Source organism: Misgurnus anguillicaudatus, chromosome 5 (genome assembly GCF_027580225.2).
Source record: "Misgurnus anguillicaudatus chromosome 5, ASM2758022v2, whole genome shotgun sequence".
Lineage (NCBI taxonomy): Eukaryota > Metazoa > Chordata > Actinopteri > Cypriniformes > Cobitidae > Misgurnus > Misgurnus anguillicaudatus.
Genome location: NC_073341.2, coordinates 35,196,260 through 35,217,192, shown reverse-complemented (window position 1 = coordinate 35,217,192; position 20,933 = coordinate 35,196,260). Strand labels below are relative to the sequence as shown.

Below are 20,933 nucleotides of genomic sequence, written 5' to 3'. Positions count from 1 at the left end.
CAATTTAATGCAACCCAGCTAAATTACAGGCTCCACCCACAGATTGTTTTGTAGGCTCCACCCACATATGTTGTATGAGAAAAGTGTAGGCGTTAATCTCAGTTGTGTTATCATGGGGGTTTTTTGCAGAAAGTATGCGTGACTGCGAGTTTGTGCATATGTTTGTGTGCATGTGTTTCAGTGTGTGGGGGGATAATGTGTTTGTTGGTTTTATATTGCAGGAAATACACAGATCTTATTTGAAGCACGTTAATAAGAATGCTTAGGTGTACTGCGTGTGTGAATAAGATCATAATATTCACAGCTCTCTCTCTGTATGTGTGTGTCTGTATGTGCGTGTTTGTGTTGGTTTAATGAGGTGTGAATAATTCACAATGACGTTCACACGCTGGGCTGTCGCTGGGGCAGCGGACACTGTTACACTAACTTCCTTTGGCACAGTACAGTCACGATGCATCTTTGTGTTTGTCTGTGTGTGTGAGAGAGAGAGAGAGAAAGAGAGAGAGAAAAAGAGAGAGAGATTGTGTGTGTTAGTGCATGAGTCTTTTGTCCTGTACAGTAACTTTTAGATAAAGTCTTGCTCTGTTGTGACTAAACTACACATTCTGCAGCACTGTTAAGTAGTAGCTGTCCACTGGATGACGCTAAATGCTAATTAGCATATTTTTGACATGATCGCATCATGTTTGCATTAAGAAAAGTATTGACACATCAACTCTGTTTCACTTCCACTGATCTTGGCCTTTGGCCTTGTGACTCTTGGCTAACCACATCCGTGTTGATAGAGTTACATCACACTTCTACTTAAGCGATATTGCTTTATTAAAATGCTTGCCATTGCATCGTCTGTTAATGGGGTCATGTCTGTGTTTATCTTGGGTTGCTGTTAGGGATGGGCGATATGGCCTAAAATCCATATTGCGTTATACATTGCAGCCTCTTGCGATAGCGATATGTATTGCGATATAATAATTTCAATGGACTCGTTTCAGAACAGGTTATATAGACCCTTACAAAAGCCAAACTGCTAAAAAAGTAAGTAAAATTAAACCGTTATGGCCAGATTAGTCTGTTACCACTCTTAGCTGGAACTTTTGCCTGACACACTCTACAGCAGGGGTGTCCAGACTTTTTTGTGTGGTGATCTACTTTTAAAATGATAAAGCCGACAAGAACTATCTGCTAAAAAACACAGTTAATTATTTTTATAACACTAAACACTTTAAACACTTTATATATATACTGCATGTTTCACAATTACTAGACCATAATGCCAATTTCGCGCGTGGAGCAGCAGTTAACTTATGTAACTTATGGCTTAAATCCAAAAAATAGATGTTGCATCAGTCTTTTTCACGAGTTCCTCTGTTTCGCTGACGCTTTCATCCATGTTTATTCGGCTGTAGCTCGTGGCTCTACAGCATTGTGAGATGTTCACTTTTCACAAACCCAATTATCACATACAGCATGCATGTAAATGAATTTTAAACATTTTATTAAAATCTAATATTATTTTCCCATTAATTTAAGATGTCCTGATATGGTTGTTACATTCAGTACATTTTTTTAAAGATTTTAATACACAGATGAGAAAAACTGATATGCATCCTGAAATACAACTTTCACACAGAAAGACCGCCACTGTAGTTTTTAGAGTAAACAATGAAGATGAGGTTACTGTGGTGTGTGATTCGGGTGAGGTATCCAAAATTGTCATATTGAGAATAATGTCATCACAAAGTCTTTCAAGCTTTTAGTGAAAAATGTTTCAATTACTGTCTGTTCCAGGTTTAAGGCATGGTTTAGCCAAAAATGGAAATGACATCATAAGTTACTCACCCTGAAGCCATCCTTGATGTCTATGATTCTGATTTGAAGGCCAAAAAAGTCCATCCAACTTTCACAGAAGTAATCCACGCTGCTTCAAAGGGTTAATAAAGGCCTTCTGAGGGCAATTGATGTGATTTTAAATGGTTTTAAATGTTAATATTTTTCTTACAAAATCACCCTAAGGGGAAAGTCACACCAAAAGCGCTTTTAAAAAAAAAGAGCAGTACGACGCGGCTTTTCATATTGCTAAGCAACCACCGAGTCAGCTGTCTTGCCAATCAAATATTGAAGCGTGAGCGCTCTTTTGCTGTTAACTGTCATATTAGCAGAAACTTTAAAAAGAGGGCGCTTGCTCTGACCTTGTTTGAGGGTGAGAGGTGCACAAACATGCAGGAGAGAGTGAGCGAGTGGAGTCTGGTTCTTCAAAGCAACTGTAAACTTCACTCACCACAACGTAAGGCCCGCCTCTCCCCTCATTCGATTGGACAATGGAAAGACGCGAATGACGTCGGGCGCTTCTCCGCTCTCAGAGCTTCAAAAGAACGCAAAAAAAACCGCAAGGCGCTCGCCGCGCATAAACAGCGCGCAAACGCGCCCTGCCCATAGAATATCATTCAAAAAAGGCGCCTGCAACTGCCATAAACGCTTTTGGTGTGACTGGCCCCTAAGAAGGACTTTATTAACCAACTGGAGCCGTGAGAATTCGGTCCATTCTGTGAAGGATGGACTTTTTTGGCCTTCAAATCAGAAGCACCATTTACTGCCATTATAAAGCTTGGAAAGATTTCTGTTAGGTTATAGTATTTATAACTGCTATCCGCTTTAAGTCTGAAGTCACACATAGGGCTGGGCAGTATGACCAAATTTTCTATCACGAAAGGATTCCTTTTATATCATGATAACGATATGTATCACGGTAGATTTTTTAATTTTTTATTTGTTTTTATGTTATTAAAATATTTCATGCCATAGAATTTTCATAATTCTCACAAAAAAGAAGATAAAAACTCAAGCTTTCTAAAGATAAACAGTCAGTGACGAAAGAATGATAATAAATAATAATGTATATATCTTATTAAAGGTAGAAAAGTGATTTAGACAAGAGCCGTGAGATATTTTCACAAAAACAAAGACAGGAGCAAAATTAGGTAACTTCCCCTTTAAGACAAAAGTCCGGATCCATGTGCGTTTTCTCTTTCAGTTGTTTACTTTAACTTAAGCCCTAAATGATCGTCTTAATGAGGATACTTGAAAAGATGGGAATTTTGATGCATATATGTATTAAAGGCAAATAAAACAGCAAAAATGCTTACAAGCTTAATGAGCAGCTGATGCTCGACTTATGCGCTCCTCTCACACCAAAACAGTGCGCGCATATAGCACTGTTGTTTGTGTTTTAAAGGCTTAAAATCACTTGTTTTAAAACTGCGGTGTTTAAATACGTGCACAAACGTTACGTTTTCGTGACCATGCATGCGCACAGCAACGTGACGTGGGCGCCATACCTCGATAGAAACAATAGTCCAAAATCTCTATAGGTTGACAAATTTTTACCGGTTTATCACATCTACCGATTTTATCGCCCAGTCACACACCACCAGTTCCGGGTCCAAGCCCTCTATCAGAAGGCCTTAGTTATTTCCCCATCAGCTTTTTTAATAAAAGATGCCAGCGCCAGCATTTTTTATGATTTTTACAAAAGTTTAATGCCTTCCTGAAAATTGTATTATTAAATATATAAACATACAATATATCAAATAAAAGAACAGACCCTCTGCTGGAAAAAATGTTTCATCCTATCTTCATTTGTTCTCTTATATTACCTCTCAAATATAGGAAGGTTTCTTCTTCTTCAAAAAAAAAAATTTTGAGAAAAAATTCTCTAAGATAATTGCAATTTTGTTGAGGAATTTTTGTACAGATCAGATTCAGAACGATGATCAAAACATACACAAACTTTTTACTGTTTTTGGATCAGTGGATGCTTCAGTGTTTAGAAGTTAGGTAAGAGTGACACCTAGTGGATAATAGCATAAAACTCGTCATTGGCAGGGAAGCATTTAAGCTAACAATCCTAGATGGCCAAAAAGTAATGAATCTTTTTTGAATTGTTACAGTACTTGTGTCGTGGACGGCGTGTGCCTGGAGAATGCAATGTACACAATGAGTTTATAAAAGTAAAGCTTAAATGCGTAATGCTATTGAGAATTTAGTCACATATAAAGCGATTGGAGGTTGGGACCCTGTCTATGGAATCATTGGAATGTCAAGTAAATTGAAAAAAAATGTTTAGGCCGTTTTGTTTTAGTTGGCAATTAATTTATATGTTTGTTTGTTCTCTGTACACTTTTCAATCTAGCTGTAAGCACAGTTTGATATTTTTCTCTGCAGTGTGAAACAGAGTTTATCTACACTAAAGATCACAATGTTACTGAGAATGATAGACTTTTATTTCCAGAAAGGAAAAGGAAATAACAACACATTGCAGATGTAGAGATGTACAGCTTTAACACGTGAAGTTTGTATCACCCTGAGACGTGAACCTGGGTCAATAATAAAGTAAGCGTCCGGTCGGGTGGGGAATTCAGGGCTGGATTGGTGAAATTCAAGGTCAGTCATGTTATTTCTGCTGATGTTGCTCTGGTGGTGGCTTTCCTTTAGCGTCTGTGTGATTAGTTACAACTTTAGTTGCCATGAGTGACCCTTCTTAAATCCAACTTAAAAATATAAAACCCCAAAATATAAATTCTTAGTGTTCAATAGTTTTACAGTCATCTCTGCACACAAACATACAGAAACATCCTTCAGGAAAGTGCCACGGCTGTAAAATAAAGGGTGGATGTGTTTGTGTGTCCCCCGTGTGTGTTAGTGTAATTGGTCTTTAATGGGTTGTGGAACCGATCGGTGTCGCTTTCCTTCACCTTCAGTCTTTCTCTCATCATGCCCGAGGTCACGCTACCTATTCTTCTCTTCAGCTTTTCATCATTCATATAAGAAAGCAACCATTTGTCAAAATGATTTCACTCTTCTCTGGAACGATCAATTCAATTGATGTCTTTCTAGTAAAACCTTGAGCAGATTATGTCTTTTAATTATTTATGGCTTTTAATTTATTTATGAAACAGCGTTTAGGATTAAGCACTCATTGGCAATGTCATTTTTACAGCTGACTTTGCACATGGAGACACTGTTTTAACATCTATCTCTGTCTCTCTCCCCATAGGCACAATGCGTCCCGTGCAGCGCAATTTCTACGACCCGTCCTCGGCTCCAGGGAAGGGCATCGTGTGGGAGTGGGAAAACGATTGTGGATCTTGGACGGCTTATGACATGGAGTTGTGCGTCAGCATTCAGAACGCCTATGAAAAGCAGCACCCCTGGCTGGACCTTAGCTCCCTCGGCTTCGGTTACCTGGTGGACTTTGACGGGATGTCCCAGACGAACCGACAGAGCCAGAGAAAGCGGCGCATCCGGCGCCGGATGGACCTCGCCTACCCGCTCATCGCCGGATCCATCCCGAAATCGCAGTCCTGGCCGGTGGGCACAAACTCGGGCACCCCGTGCACATGCCAGCAGTGCCTCCTGGTTCACAGCACGCGGGCGGCGTCCAACGCCATCCTGGCCCTGCAGCAGAAGAGGAAGTTGTACGGAACGGAGGGCGGGGCCAATCAGACAGCTGCTGTCGTGAGGCAGAGCAAGACCTTTGCCGGTACCTCCCTCTGGTCTCCCACGGCGACCGTTGCTGGAGGACATCATAACAACATTTCGACAGGGGGAGGAGGAGGTGGGAAGGTGGGGATGAGTGGGGCAAATTTCCCATGCACCCCTGCGCTGGTGACCTTACCAGCCAATCACATGCTTACGATTAATGGACAGAATAATCTAAACCGGCCAGGCACGCAGCGAATCACAGTGACAGCCCCCCGAGGAGCAATCCCACCTGGGTAAGAAACAGACACACACATATGCTTGCTAACCAGTGTGAATATAACACAATGGCCATGTTTAGATGTACAAAATTGTGTCAATCCGATTGCAGATTACGACAATACAGTTTGCATGTACCTTAAACATTGCAATCTAATTAAAATGTTTGTTTAAATTTACATTCTATATAACCGCACAGCCAGGGTTGCCAGATTCAGATAACAAAACCAGGCCAAGTGACATTCAAAACCAGTCCAAAGCATCCCAATGACTATTCACAACCCAAATACCAATAACTAATGAATGAAAGCCTTTAATTTCTAACCCACAGAGTTAAAGAGAAACAGTTTAAACAGTAGCCCAAATCTGAACTCGAAAAAAGCAGAGGACTTGGCAACACTACCACAACAATGTACAAAGTCAAAGCTGAGTTGGAGAACGTTGTTCTTAAGAAGTTTTCCGTTATAGGCATTGAAAACACAATGATCAAATTTTATTGCTTCATGTAATGTTATGAAAGTATACAAGAACGCTACACAATGTACAGTGTGTGACCCCATTTCCTTAATAATGCGTGTTGCCATTGCATTGCTATTGTATGTTTCTGTGACGAGAATCATGTGATACGTAAATAAGAGGTTAATACAAGACGTGAACTTAAGCACAATTCTCCTGCGCATGTGCACAAGGTAATTTTACATCGGATTGAGAAAATACTACGATTCATGCATTTACATGCATAGTTTTCTCCTGATGATCGGATAACAGACCGGACTACACCACCTTTTTCAATACGATCGAAATTTGAATCCAATTGACCCAAATCTTATTGATTAACTCATTCCCCACCCGCCATATTTTTTTCCTGTCAGCATTTTTGTGATTTTCACAAAAGTTTCACAAAATGCCTTCCAGGAAAAGTAAATAATGTTTTCGCTTCAGTTTTTCATAAATTGGGTAAGTGTGTCATCTAGTGGATAATCATAATAAGATTAACATAAAAATTCATCTTTTTCATGCATATGTTTTCTCTTAATTGACGAGGTAACTCGTCAATGGCAGGTAAAGAGTTAAAGTGTTTAATCCAATGCTAGTCTTTGGATACCATTTTAAATGTCACCTGCATAAATGTATGAAATAGATCAAATAACCATTAAAGTTATTGAAGTGTGTTGGTTTTGACGCCCACATAGATACCACATCACCAAACCGTTACCATAGCAACAGCTGAAGTCTTGTTCACTGTCCATTAGTATCAGTATCGATGGTGGTGACATTGGAAAACATGACCATTAGTGTCAGTATTTATGACTGTATCACAGGTTTACATTTTACAAATGCATGTCTCGGTGTGTGAAATACCATTTAAATCATTTTATTGTGATTTCGGTTTTCTACATAAAAGCATCCTACCTACACAATGTAAAGAACAGTCAGTGTAAATATAACCTTGATATCTTTAATATTGACTGAGTAAGGTCATGTCAAAGGTTGAAATCAAACTTTTATGCATATAGTCTCATCATTAGATCACAAAATGTTGTCTGGATTTTACAGATAAATCGTTTAAAGATCTTAAATTAAGCTTTTAGCGACAAAAGAAAAATGAGCAAAAAAGTGAAAACGTTTTTTCACATGAGGTGGTTTTTCAATGCAATTCAAAAAACGGATATATTGCTAAACTACAATAGAAACAGTTTTTTCATGTTTAAAGGTCATCTGACGTACATAAAAGTCACATGATTATTCTGTAATGATGTGAAATCGCATACAATAACCTCCCAGAAACACCTCATGCATGACGACTCTAACCATAAGGGGCTTTTCTTGCAGTTGATGATTGGATAACACACCTGCATCTCTTTAAAAAAAGCTAGTGCGATGACCGCCATATACGTAAACCTACCCACATCCATCACCATGGCTTTTGGAATGACTTATTGCAAAAAGAAAAATGAATGGATTAGTTTCGCAATTGTTTTTTATCAACATTTACAAAATATTGCAATGATTTGTGGGTCAGTAACGTGACGTTAATTATTTTGTATCTGTATGGATAATTTACATGTAAAAGGGTTAAAATTTCAAAGTAAATTTGCAGATTACTTCCATACATTCTCTTTTTTGAGGACCAAGTCTTAAATTTTTGGTTTTATTTCATTTTGAAAGAATATTTGGGGGATAATTGCAAAAATGTCAGTGTGGTGTAACCGGTCTGTGTCAATTGGTGTAACTAGTTTTTTTTTTTTTTTTAATATAAATATCTTCATTTAAAAAATTTGGAATAAAATATAATCATCTATTTTAGTGTAAGATGATTTTTTTACATACATTTTTACATAATTTGTCAAAGTTTATTTAGAAAACAGAGCTGTTTTCAGCATACTGTATGTCAGGACAAATTTTACAGAAACGCATTAAAATTTACATTTATAAATAACTAATAAAATGATATTTTAAAATGATTTTTTTTCTTTATTGGTGATTACGCTTACATGTCATCAAGGTGGATAAAATATTTAATATTTCTCATTTTTTGGCGCAATTACCGGTTGCACCATTTGACATTTTCAGGTCCATTCAGTCTTAGCTTTCATAAAAATGGCACAATTGTATTTTTATTGCATACAATTAACATAAATATGTGTATTGAAATAAACCTGATGCATGCTTTTAAAACAAGTTTTTTTCTATAAAAAATTTTTTATTTCTCATCTTGCCAAACCATTTTTGTCACTGACCCTTGTGCAAATTCGTAAACCTGATGGTTCACAAAAATGTTCTGATCTCTGTGAACAGAACAGGTCTATATCTAGATCTACAGTATATGAGTTTGTGTTTGATTTACATTTGTGTTCAGCTGTCCTCTGCTGTCATAGCTGTTTTACATTTTTTGTGCTACATGTGATCTTTTAATTTTATTCATTTATTTTGACGTCACTTTCCATTCTGATCTGGCTGTTGTTCTTTGCGACACTCGTTCTGTCAATGCTACAGCTTATCTTTCTGTTTTTAAAGATGAATTGTTTTAAAAACAATAAAAAAATCAATAATGGTCACATACACGCACACACACACACACACACACACACATGCACGCACACAATGGTCTGTAATCTATAAATCACATGCTTTCCTCTGTACATGTATGACAGTCATTGTTTGACTGTTATCTATGCTTGTGTTAAACCGTGTGTGTGCGCTCGTGTGTGTGTGTGTGTGTGTGTGTGTGTGTGTGTGTGTGTGTGTGTGTGTGTGTGTGTGTGTGTGTGTGTGTGTGTGTGTGAATCATCTGGCCTCGATACACAAGGGGAAGATGAATAATAGATCAAGGCAAACAGATGTCTCAGCATGCGCACACACACAGTAAAGCACTTGATAAAGGGGTGTAAATCGTAGTAAATGTGAAAATGTTTAGTGAAACCGCAAACAGGTTGGATTCACAGAAGCACACACATCAGCTCGATGTGAACATGTTTATAAAGAGACAGACAAATGAGTTCACTTTGTTCCCAGTCGAGCGGTTCCACACACAGGATGAGTGTGGTTAACACACACAAACACACACACAAATACACGTGTGCAGAAACACACACACACATGCCGTTGTATAAACATCAATCAGACTTATATAGCAAAACATCTTTCCCACTTTGTGGCATGAAACGTTTGTCTTTCATCTCATCGGGCCGAGGTTTTTTTTGGGGGGTTGTGAAACAGTTTTGTTCTCGGGATGAAAGGATCAGTGCACGTCAATGGGGGCGAGTGTAACATCTTTTCTTAGGTTCTTCCTAGGGCTGCACGATTGACCAAAAAATCATAATTGTCAATTATTCACCTTGATATTGTAATGGGCGAAGACCCCTATTGTATTTGTTAGTTTTCTTATTATTGCCGTGTATGGCAGCCCATAGCAGCATACATAGGAAAGTTATGAAGTTTGGCATGCTTAAAAAGGAAAAGGACTGTCCAAAAAGTCTCCACAGCAAATTTGGAGTCTCTATCTCTAACCCGCTAGCGCCACCAACAGTCCAAAGTTGCACTTATGTTTTTGCTTATAACTTCTGACCCATAAGTCCAATGACGTCATTTTCCGTCATGAAAATTTTTCCGCCATTTTGAATTATTTGTAAAACCTACTTTTGCGAACTTGTCCTAGAGCTTTTGCCGATTGCCAAGAGAATCAATATGTAGCATCTACAGACACTCAAGGCAAAAATGTATGGAATTCTTACATTTTTGGTCAATACGTTGTCATACACCGCGTCAACAAATTTTACGTAGAGCGTAAAAAACTGTTTTTAGGCTGTATCTTAGCCAAATTTATTCCTATTGACACGACACTTGGTACTTGTGATGCCAGTTAGGAACTGAGGGGGCATGCTCAGGTTCGACGCAGCGCCACCTAGTGGTCAGACGAATGTTTTACATGCCTATAACTTTGGCTGTGATCAACGTATTTTGATGGGACTTGATTTTTAGAAGTCCCGAATAGTCGCCGAGTCCAACGATTCCAAACATGCCAGAATTCGCCTCACAGTTAGCCCTGCGCAGCAAAACAGCACTTAAAAAACATGCTAGAATATCTCCGCGAGCGTTATTCCGATCGACTCGAAAACAACATAGGAAGAACATTACATTACCTTCTGCACAAAAAACTCTATTGGCGTTATATTAAAATTTCCATCAAAAAATTGCCGAAAATTGCAAAAAAAGACAAATTAGCTTTTACATTTTGTGTTTTTTCACATAAATGATTATAACTCTGCAACGAAATGTGATTTTTACACCAGATTTAATAAGCTGATGCATGAGCAGATTCTGAGGCCACACAAAATTGTATGCTTTCACCAGTAGTTGGCCTTATAATTGAAAAAAACCTTTGATATAAAGGAAGCTCTATGGTCATATAACTGTTTCTTCGCTAAACTAAAGTGTATAGTCATGAAACTAGCTAGATGGAACACAGTCATGACCTAAAGTTGCATGCACAATTTTTTCATTACGCCACCTAGTGGTTTTGAGATGGAAATATGGTCTTTTTGCCTAAAAAACTTCAACAGTACATCTAAAACCTTGAGTCATCATGAATTATTCCTTTCATGGAGTATAATCATTGGTGGTTGCCAATTCACTCCCTAGCAACCAATGAGAATACCTTATCAACCGTTTTTGCAAGAACCGTTTTTGGCGATTATGTCATTGTTTCACCCATTATTGTAATTCCGATTACTTTACGATTAAAGCAGCCCTCAGTTGTTTTATGTACTTTATTGATTCATTCTTATTAACTTTACCAAAATACAGTGAATTGTGACAATTTTAAAACTGTGGATCACACGAATATCAAAATCTGCCATCTCTGTGATCACGTATTGTGCTTTCGAGATCTTTCATTTCAGTATCTCGACAGATGTGTTGTATTTCAGTCTAATATGACTGTGGTGTGATCACCACTAGAGGGCAGAATCATGCACACGCATGCACACGTCACTAACAAACTTTCATCACGTAATGAAATATAAAGTACAATTCTCAAGCTTCTAACACGGTTTAAAGGCTTTAATGAACTTAATGCTTTAGTTTAGGTGACTTTTGCAACACTTCGTTTCTTTACACTTGTACTTTTAAAGTTCAAACTGTTTTTATACAACAATAAGAGGTAATCCCGTAGTACAAGCATTCCAGAAATAAATATTCATGTTTCATTAAGTGTTTTTATAAGTGCGCAGTGCTGAATGTTTAAGGTGAAACTAACACGCTTCAGTGTGTCATCTGTGTGTCTTCCTGTGAGACTTCCTGTCGTGCTGTGTGTGTGTTTATTTTGTGTGTGTGTGTGTGATTGAGACTGAGCGTGTGTTTGATCACAAGAGGAAGTTTCTAGTGTGCGCTTTTTATAAAACTAGAAGAAAATATGGAGTCCGATGAAGACTCGGATGAAACAAGATGGTAGGAATGCTGTCGTGTGCGTTGTTGAGAGAGAGAGAGAGAGAGAGAGAGAGAGAGAGAGAGAGAGAGAGAGAATGTTGGACCTTCAGGTCTCTTTGTCTGTATTTGTGATGTTTTTTTAGCATTTATCACTTTATTTCACTCTTCCTGTTTCCTAAATTACATTATCTGTATTATTTAAATACCATAGTGCGTGGTAATCATTTAATACCATGGTTTCGTCTCACAGTACTGTAATATTACTCATTTACCATTCAACTTTTTTACTGCCACAGGATGTTTTCATGGCGTCTTTTCAGTGTTCACCATCATTGATTGCTTTACTATGATTTACTCACCATCAAATTTTCCAAAAATATGCATAAGTTGTCTCTCTTTCTCTCTCTCTCTGTATTTCTCTATCTACTTTGTGGTTTCTCTTGTTCACACTGATACGATGGCATGCCAGTTTTTGTCAGATATTGACCGGATGTTGGTTGGTACATGAAATCAGAGAGCGGTAGGTTTCGGCTTTGAGTTTTAAACAGGTTTGATTAACTCGTGTTTCTTTTTTTATTTTAGGGTTCCTGCACTTCCTGTAAAGAATCTCACGGGATCAGGACCTGTCCACCCTGCATTAGCAGGTAATACTCAATACTCACAATCATAATGTTAATTGTCAAGCAGGAAAGTATGGACTAACACCTTAAAAAAATGGGACGAGCCCAGCGATTGGGTTAAAGAGGACATATAATGAAAATCTGACTTTTGCCATGTTTAAGTTCTATAATAGGGGCCCCGGTGCTTCTATCAACCTAGAAAATGTGAAAAAGTTCAACCCAGTAACTTAGTTTTCGGTAAACCATTCTCTGCAAGCATGTGAAAAACAGCTCATTGATGTTTGTCTCCCCTTGTGATGTCAGAAGGGGATAATACCGCCCCTTAATCTGCACTGTCTAACCACAGCAGTGCCATTTTGTGCAGAGATCAGCTCATTTGCATTTTAAAGGACACACCCAAAAACGACTCACGCCTACAAAGTGACAATTTTAACATGCTATAATAAATTATATATAAGGTATTTTGAGCTAAAACTTCACATATGTACGCTGGAGACACCAAAGATTTATTTAACATCTTAAAAAAGTCTTGTGAAATGTCCCCTTTTAATTTAACCCAGAAAATTTTACATTTGACTCAACAATGGGTTAAAATAACCCAGCATATGTAAAATTACTACCCAACATGCTGGGCTCGTCCTTTTTTGACCCAACGCTGGGTTGAAAATTTTATATTTTTACAGTTTATATTTTTCATATTGATGTCATTCACACATATTTTTTGCTGCACCAGATCATTTCATATACTGTAGACCGAATGCATTACCTATTACAAAATGATGCGGTTATGTATTTGATTTGATTGACAGCTCTGATATATGTCTCTCTGTCTCAGGAATGACAGGCATTCTGATGTGTGCCGCTGGACTCCCTGTGTGTTTGACTCGAGCCCCTAAACCCATTCTGCACCCACCGCCTGTCAACAAGAGTGACCTGAAACCAGTACCAGGAATCAACAGCATTAGACGCAAGACCAAGAAGAAACACATTCGTAAAGGTGAGACTTCAGAAGTCTGTGTGTGTCTTCCCGTGATTGCATTGATAACTGTTGTTCCCTGGGAAGGGAACGAGACGCTGCGTCTCCCTTGCCATACTTCCTGTGTCCCTGTAATGTCGTCTTTGGCAATATTTCAGATAGCGATATACTTCCTGGCTCCCGCGTCACCCTGTCTTTGTCATCAAGCCTCACCATTGGTTGAATTTGATATACACATTCAGACGCACTTACCCCAGGAGGCGTCCCCAAAGTGTCACTGCAGTGACGCAGCGCGAGTTCCCTCGAAAGGGAACTGTAACAATGTATCTATTAAAGGTAGCACAATGTAACCTTGCTCTCACTTGAAATGTGTCCCCACATTTAGTCCTTGAATTTGAGGGTATTGGGCCTGGAAAGTCCTTGAAAGGTTGAAAGTTTGAAGACAGATCTTTACAGATTTGTCTTTTTGTGTAAGCATGTGCCTTTTTCTCAGGTAAAAACCCAGAAGATGTGGTCCGGCGCTACACAGAGAAAACAAAAATGCTCCCAGATGAGGTGAATGTCAGATTTAAAATACACAAATAGTAATTCACGAGTGAATCTATGCTTTAATGCTATAATGTTGATGTCAGGACTGCACCATCTGTATGGAGAGACTCACAACAGCATCTGGATACGAGGGCGTACTGAGCTTTAAAGGCATCAAACCCGAAATGGTTGGCAAACTGGGCAAGTGTGGCCACATGTATCATCTTCTGTGTCTGGTGGCCATGTACAACAATGGAAATAAGGTTTGAACAAAGCTGTTTTAATTCTGCATACGGCAGCACTTCTCCTTGTATCCACTTTATCATTTACATTACATTTGTGCATTGGGCAGACACTTATCCAATGCAGCTTACTACAGTACAAGCTATACAGTATTTTTAACAGGTCCCTGAGATTGGAACCCATGACCTTTGCGCTGATAACACAATGTGCTACACCTGACAGTGGCGTTAAATTTAAAATTATAATCATAACAATCGTACAGTTTGCAATACATCTGTTCTGAAAGATTTAAAGGGACACTCCACTTTTTTTTTTTAAATAAACCCTAGAGTTAATCATTTGATTCATACCGTTTTGGAATCCATTCAGCCGATCTACGGGTCTGGCGCCATCACTTTCAGCATAGCTTAGCATTGTCCATTGCATCTGATTGGACCATTGGCATCGCGCCTAAAATAATGTGCTATCTTTCCTATTTGAAACTTGACTCTTCTGTAGTTACATCGTGTACTAAGACCGATGGAAAACTTAAATTTGTGATTTTCTAGGCAGATATGGCTAGGACTATACTCTCATTCTGGCGTAATAATCAAGGACTTTGCTGCCGTAACATGGCTGCAGGAGGCACAATGATATTACGCAGCAGCCGAAAATAGTCCCCTGACATTGAAAGTAACTTTTAATTTTCTGTCATTCTTAGTACACGATGTAACTACAGAAGAGTCCATTTTTAAATAGGAAAAATATTGAAACTTTTTGGTTATTTTTTAACGCGATGCTAATGGTCTAATCAGATTTAATGCATTATGCTAAGCTATGATAAAAAGTGCTAGCGCCAGACCCAAAGATCAGCTGAATGGATTCCAAAAAGGTAAAAATCAAACGTTTAACTCTAGGGGAGCTGGAAAATAAGCACATTTTCAAAAAAAAGTGGAATGTCTCTTTAATGCGAAGTCGTGAACTGTTCATTGTTGTCGTTTCAGGATGGAAGTCTTCAGTGTCCGACCTGTAAGGCCATTTACGGAGAGAAGACTGGCACACAGCCGCCTGGGAAAATGGAATATCATGTTATTCCTCACTCTCTACCCGGTTACTCTGAAACAAAGACTATTCGAATAGTGTATGACATTCCTGCTGGGATACAGGTACATGTGGGATACAGTTTGGGTATTGATGTGTTTTGTGATGTTTAATAGGTCACCTGGTGATGTACGTGTACGTATATGTGAGGAAGTGGTTGAGCGGGGATTTCCTGCTCGTACTGGGTCATGTATTTGCGTTGCAAACTAAAGCATGAGCACCCACTCACTTCCTAAACATTTTCACAGTATTTTATTTCTGTTTAAGCACTGACGCCATTGACAGGGCAGGAAGCGAACATTTAAAGGGATAGTTCAGCCAAAAAATAAATAAAGTACCCCATGATTTACTCACCCTCAAGCCATCTTCGATGTATACGATTATCTTTTTTAGTCAAACACAATCGGTGTTATATTAGAAAATGTCCTGGCTGTTCCAAGCTTTATAATGGTAGTAAATGGTGCTTTTGATTTGAAGCCCAAAAAAGTCTATCCATCCAAGTAATCCACATGGCTCAATAGCAGTGTTGTTTTTGGCAGCCCTTTTAGTTTTCGTTTTAGTCTTAGTCTTTTGGACGAAAATGCTTTTAGTTTTAGTCACATTTTAGTCACTTGTAAAATGTATAGTTTTAGTCAAGTTTTAGTCAACGAAAACGCAAAAAGGTTTTAGTCAAGTTTTAGTCGACGAAAACGCAAAAAGGTTTTAGTCAAGTTTAATTTTAGTAAAAAATGTGTGTTTAGTAAAAAGAAATCTGGTGCGCGTGCGCGGCATGGCGGCAGCCGGGTGGTGGGCGTGAGCGAGACTGTGTTGACCAAAAACAAGGATAGAAAGCGGCAGCATTGCTGATACTTTTGAGCTAAAAACAGACAGATTTCACGCAAAATAGGCAGAAATGACATGCATTATGAACGTCAGACTTATAATCATTTTCGTTCCGTCTCGTTTCGTCAACGAAAACTCGAAAGCGTCTCGTCATGTTTTCGTCAACTTAGAGACATTTTTAGCTAGTCATCGTCGCGTTAGCGTCATAAAAAATATGTGCGTCAACGAAATCATTTCGTTATTGTCATCGTTGACGAAAACAACACTGCTCAATAGGGTTAATGAAGGCCTTCTGATGGCAGTCAATGTGATTTTGTAAGAAAAATGTAAATATTTAAAACTTTACAAACTTAAATAACTAGCTTGCCTTCTGGAAATGACCAACGCCCGTTCACAAGAGAGTGCATTTCCAGCGTATGTCTGTCTTGTCTTATCTCCACTGCATCTTGTAGGGTACGCCCTACGTCAGGGCTAGTAAACTGGTAGCCCGCGGGCCAAATGCGGCCCTACAATCGTCTTTATCCGGCCCGCTGGTCATCTTTGTCTGATTTAAAATCAGCGTGGTTACTTTTACCATTCCACTGTACATGACAAATAACGGGTGAAAAAACTGAAATAGAGTCAGAAATGGGCTGCGTGGGATGCCAACCATATGCGGGTGCGTAATTTTCGCATCCAATTTGAGCTTTGGATGCATAAAAAAATAAACTTGTTCACTAAGCCGAGTGACATGCTAACCGGAAGTGATGTATTTCATTGTGTTATTAATCATTTTTGTTTAACTTCATCAGTAACACTTGAATCCTTTAAAAACAATTGATTAGTGATAAATAAATTAATAAGTATAAATACTTAGATTAAAGGCTCTTGCCTTGACTTACGATTAAACTGAAATTGTATTACGACTGCCACTAGAGGGCGAACTCTGATTGTCGTGTCTGGGTGTAGTGTACAATTGAAAGGCAGTTTAGCTTATATATCTTTAAAATATTAAAAAATAAAACATGAAGTGAAATTGTAGTCATTAGGAGTAGACTGATGTTGTTGTGAATACTTACATTTAACAATTTTGAAAGTCAAACAGTTATAAACAAAAGATGTTTAAGAGTTCTACATGTGTTGATTATTTACACTTGCACTTTTTTGTGCAATGTTTATAGTTGAACTATTAAAATTAGATTCTTGGAATGTTAAACTGCAATTTGTTTAAAAAAAAATTAAAGAAGAAAATATGAGTTTTCAGTCATTAATAGGCAAAATATTGGATACAATAAGTGTGCATTTTTTTTAAATGCATATTTTTTTATTTATGCCCTTCAACAAAAAGTAACAAAAACAACATAAGTTATAACATATTACTTTTTGAATGGGTTTTGTTTCCAATCCTCTCCAGGGTGCGGTTATCCCTATTGCTTGTATCCTTTTTTCTACCACATCTTTTCCTTCCCTTCGCCTCTCTATTATTGTGGTTGGACACAGTGCTCTGTGAACAGCCAGCCTCTTTTGCAATGAACTTTTGTGTCTTGCCCTATATATATATAAAATAGGTCAAAGTAAAAAAATATAAAAGGTAAAAATAGGGGTAAAAGTTTGGCCCGCATCATATTTTGCCCTCGAAGAAGAGTAGTTGAAGATACCTGCCCTACGTCATACACTGGAAACGCACTCTCTCGTGAAGGCACGTCGGCCGTTACAGAAAGTTGCCATTATATGGGAATTTTCTGGGATCAACGTCCTGCGTGAAAGGGGTTTTTGATGCTGTGCCCTTTGGTGTTGAATAACTAAACCTTAGTGTGTTGTCTATCGGTCTCACTGCCGTATGCTATTTGAATAGTATTGTGTGAAGTGTGACCGTGTTTGTGTGTCCAGACCTCAGAACATCCGAACCCTGGGAAGAAATTCAGCGCACGAGGCTTTCCACGACATTGCTACCTGCCAGACAATGAGCAGGGCAGACGGGTGAGAGTTCAGTTTTTTACATGATCAACAAATATGTGATTTTTATTAGTCATGTTCCAAATCCTAGTTTCTAACCCTATATAAAGACAGCATTTTAGGGTGTTATCAGAATATTTAAACAAAATACTTCATGATGAATGCAACCCTCGTTTCTTTAAGGTGTTGAAGTTGCTCATCATGGCGTGGGACCGGCACTTGATCTTCACCATCGGCACGTCTAGCACCACAGGAGAAACGGATACGGTCGTGTGGAACGAGATTCATCACAAAACCGAGTTCGGCTCGAACCTCACGGGCCACGGATACCCGGACCCCAACTACCTGGACAATGTTATGAGAGAACTGGCCGCACAGGGCGTAGGTGAGGACAACCTGAAGGATTGAGGGCCGATTCGAGCCAATGTGGGTCTGCGTACACAACTCACACATTCATAATGAGGAGTTTCTGACCTCTCAGCAGTAGCTAAGAGAACGATCGTCCTTACTGATCTAGAGTCAGTGTGAGAGAACAGAAGAGATGAATGAAACCGTAGCAAGGATCTCTTTCTGATTCACCCAGTCAGCTTATTTTCCTTTTACTCTATGAAAGCTACCCAGAATGCCGCTGGTCTGAGACAGCTGTGTGTTTGAAGGGAGCCAGTGAGGCTCAGATGTCTGATTCATGTTTGGTCAATATTATGTTCTTATACATAATGCAATTTTAGTGATAATGCACACAAAATCTTGAAATGCAATGTAGAAAAAGTTTTATCAATTAAAAGCCTCTTTGTGGAATTTGGGGTGAGGTAAAAGTGAGGCATGGTGGTGAGAAACAAACACTGATAACCTCAACATCACCAAATACACATTGATTTACGTATCAGCATACCTGATTTATTGGTTTATAATTGATTCAGATCTGTAAATTGACATCATCAAGTTTTACAGATGTTTAATGTTTGGATCAGATTTGTGCTCAAACTATCAAATAAAAGAGGAAGTACGATTTCTTGTAGATGGGATCAGTAAACAGATTTTTTTTTTGGAGGGGGGGCTGTTTTAGATGCTTTTGCAACTGCTGCATAAAATATCTGCACATCAGAACATTCAGATCTTTTGAACTTCAGACCAATTAGTGAGGAAACGCTGCGCAAGCTGAGATCTGAACCTTCTCCAGTCTCAGCTTTCTCAAAACAGTTTGAAGTATTTATGATGAAGACGAATGAGATCCTCTTGAAATATGCAATGATTCATACGTTCTGTCATTATTTCTCTTGTTTTGTCATTGATTTGAAGGCGTTGACTGCGGTGCAGATATCTCGCTGTGTTCACAATAGAATTCTAGCATACTAACTGAATACTGTAGTACACACTATATACTACTGTATTGCGTATTGTTATTTACAGTTAGACTGTAAGATATATGTAAGGAGTAATTGACGAAGGGCCATTGAATTATAAGAAATTAATGCACATCCAAGGTGGTAATGCTGCACGACGTGAGTTTTTTTAAGACATTTGACAGGTTAGGTGTCCGGTTTACAGAAAAATAATCAACATCCATTAAACATTTCTCAACCAATCAGAATAAAGCATTAAACAGCTCTGTGGTATAAGGAACAATAAATGCTTCTTACATTGAATACATTGTCATGTGACCTCACTATGTTGCATCTGTCATTTTTTTAATTAATTTGAATTAGTATTTTTGTCTTGTTTTCAGTAAAAATATATATAAATCCTTAAATTAATATCCTTTTTCTTGATGAGCAAAATGACCTAAGAAAATAAGTCAAAGACAAAAATATATTTGAGTGAATTTTTGCCTAAAACAGGCAAGAATATCTGCCAATGGGGTGAGAACAAAATCTTGAAATTTAAAAGTTACCTTTTTTTCGTAAACACCTAATTCAAGTAAAAAATTCTCATCCCATTGGCAGATATTTTTGCTTGTTTTGAGCACAAATTGACTTAAATTTAATATTTTTTGTCTAAAGGTTCTTGGGTAATTTTGCTCATCAAGAAAATACATCTTGATTTTTTAGATATTTCTACTGAAAACAAAAACAGAAATACTAAGTAAGAAAGTAATTTTAGCTGAATTTAAAGTATTCGAAAACAGTAGGCGAAAAGTACCATTGGAGCTATCCAATAAAGAGCACTGCAAAAAATGATTAGGATTTGTGTCTTGAATTTAGGGAAAAAAATTAAATTTGTGAAATAAAGTGAAAAAAAAATCTGCTATTGGTGTAAGCTAATTTTTCTTAACTTTTTAAAATTAAGTGTTTAAGAAAAAAGCAAAGATTGGTTTTCCGTCATTTTTTTGTCTAAAAACTAGACTTATTTTTTTAAGTATTTTTGTCTTGTTTTCAGTACAAATATCGAAATATTCTTAAATGAAGATGTTTTTTCTTCATGAGCAAAATGACCTAAGAAAATGGGTCTAGTTTTTAGGCAAAAAAAACCCCATAAAATTTAGGTAAATTTGTGTATAAAACAAGAAAAAAATCTGCCAATGGGGTAAGCAAATTTTTCTTAAAATGTTCTTGAATTAAGCGTTTAAGAAAAAGTTCAAGATTTTTTTCTTACCCCTATGGCAGATATTTTTTTTTGGTTGTTTTAAACACAAATTCACTCAAATGTTGTTGTTTTTTGTTTAAAAACTAGACTTATTTTTCTTAGTATTTTTGTCTTGTTTTTAGTACAAATATCAAAAAAATCTTAAATCAAGATGCATTTTTTAAGAGCAAAATGACATAAGAATATAAGTCTAGTTTTTAGGCAAAAAACCCATAAAATTTTGGTAAATTTGTGTATAAAACAAGAAAAAAATCTGCCAATGGGGTAAGTTAATTTATCTTAAAATGTTCTTGAATTAAGTGTTTAAGAAAAAGTTCAAGATTTTTTTCTTACCCCTATGGAAGATTATTTTTTGTTGTTGTTTTAAGCACAAATTCATTCAATTGTTGTTTTTTTTGTCTAAAAACTAGACTTATTTTTCTTAGTATTTTTGTCTTGTTTTTAGTACAAATATCAAAAAT

General features: G+C 37.6%; 1 protein-coding gene across 1 annotated transcript in view; it reads left to right on the top strand.

The window, feature by feature from the left end:
* Positions 1–20,662, top strand: part of dtx1 (deltex 1, E3 ubiquitin ligase) — a 30,924-nt gene extending 10,262 nt beyond the window's left edge. Inside the window, exons 3-10 of the mRNA XM_055168308.2 lie at positions 5,054–5,774; positions 12,268–12,329; positions 13,141–13,302; positions 13,775–13,836; positions 13,914–14,072; positions 15,036–15,197; positions 17,824–17,913; positions 18,073–20,662. Coding sequence (XP_055024283.1) covers positions 5,054–5,774; positions 12,268–12,329; positions 13,141–13,302; positions 13,775–13,836; positions 13,914–14,072; positions 15,036–15,197; positions 17,824–17,913; positions 18,073–18,297 — 1,643 coding nt within the window. The 3' untranslated portion in view covers positions 18,298–20,662. The remainder of the gene's footprint in view (positions 1–5,053; positions 5,775–12,267; positions 12,330–13,140; positions 13,303–13,774; positions 13,837–13,913; positions 14,073–15,035; positions 15,198–17,823; positions 17,914–18,072) is intronic.
* Positions 20,663–20,933: the final 271 nt, after the last annotated feature.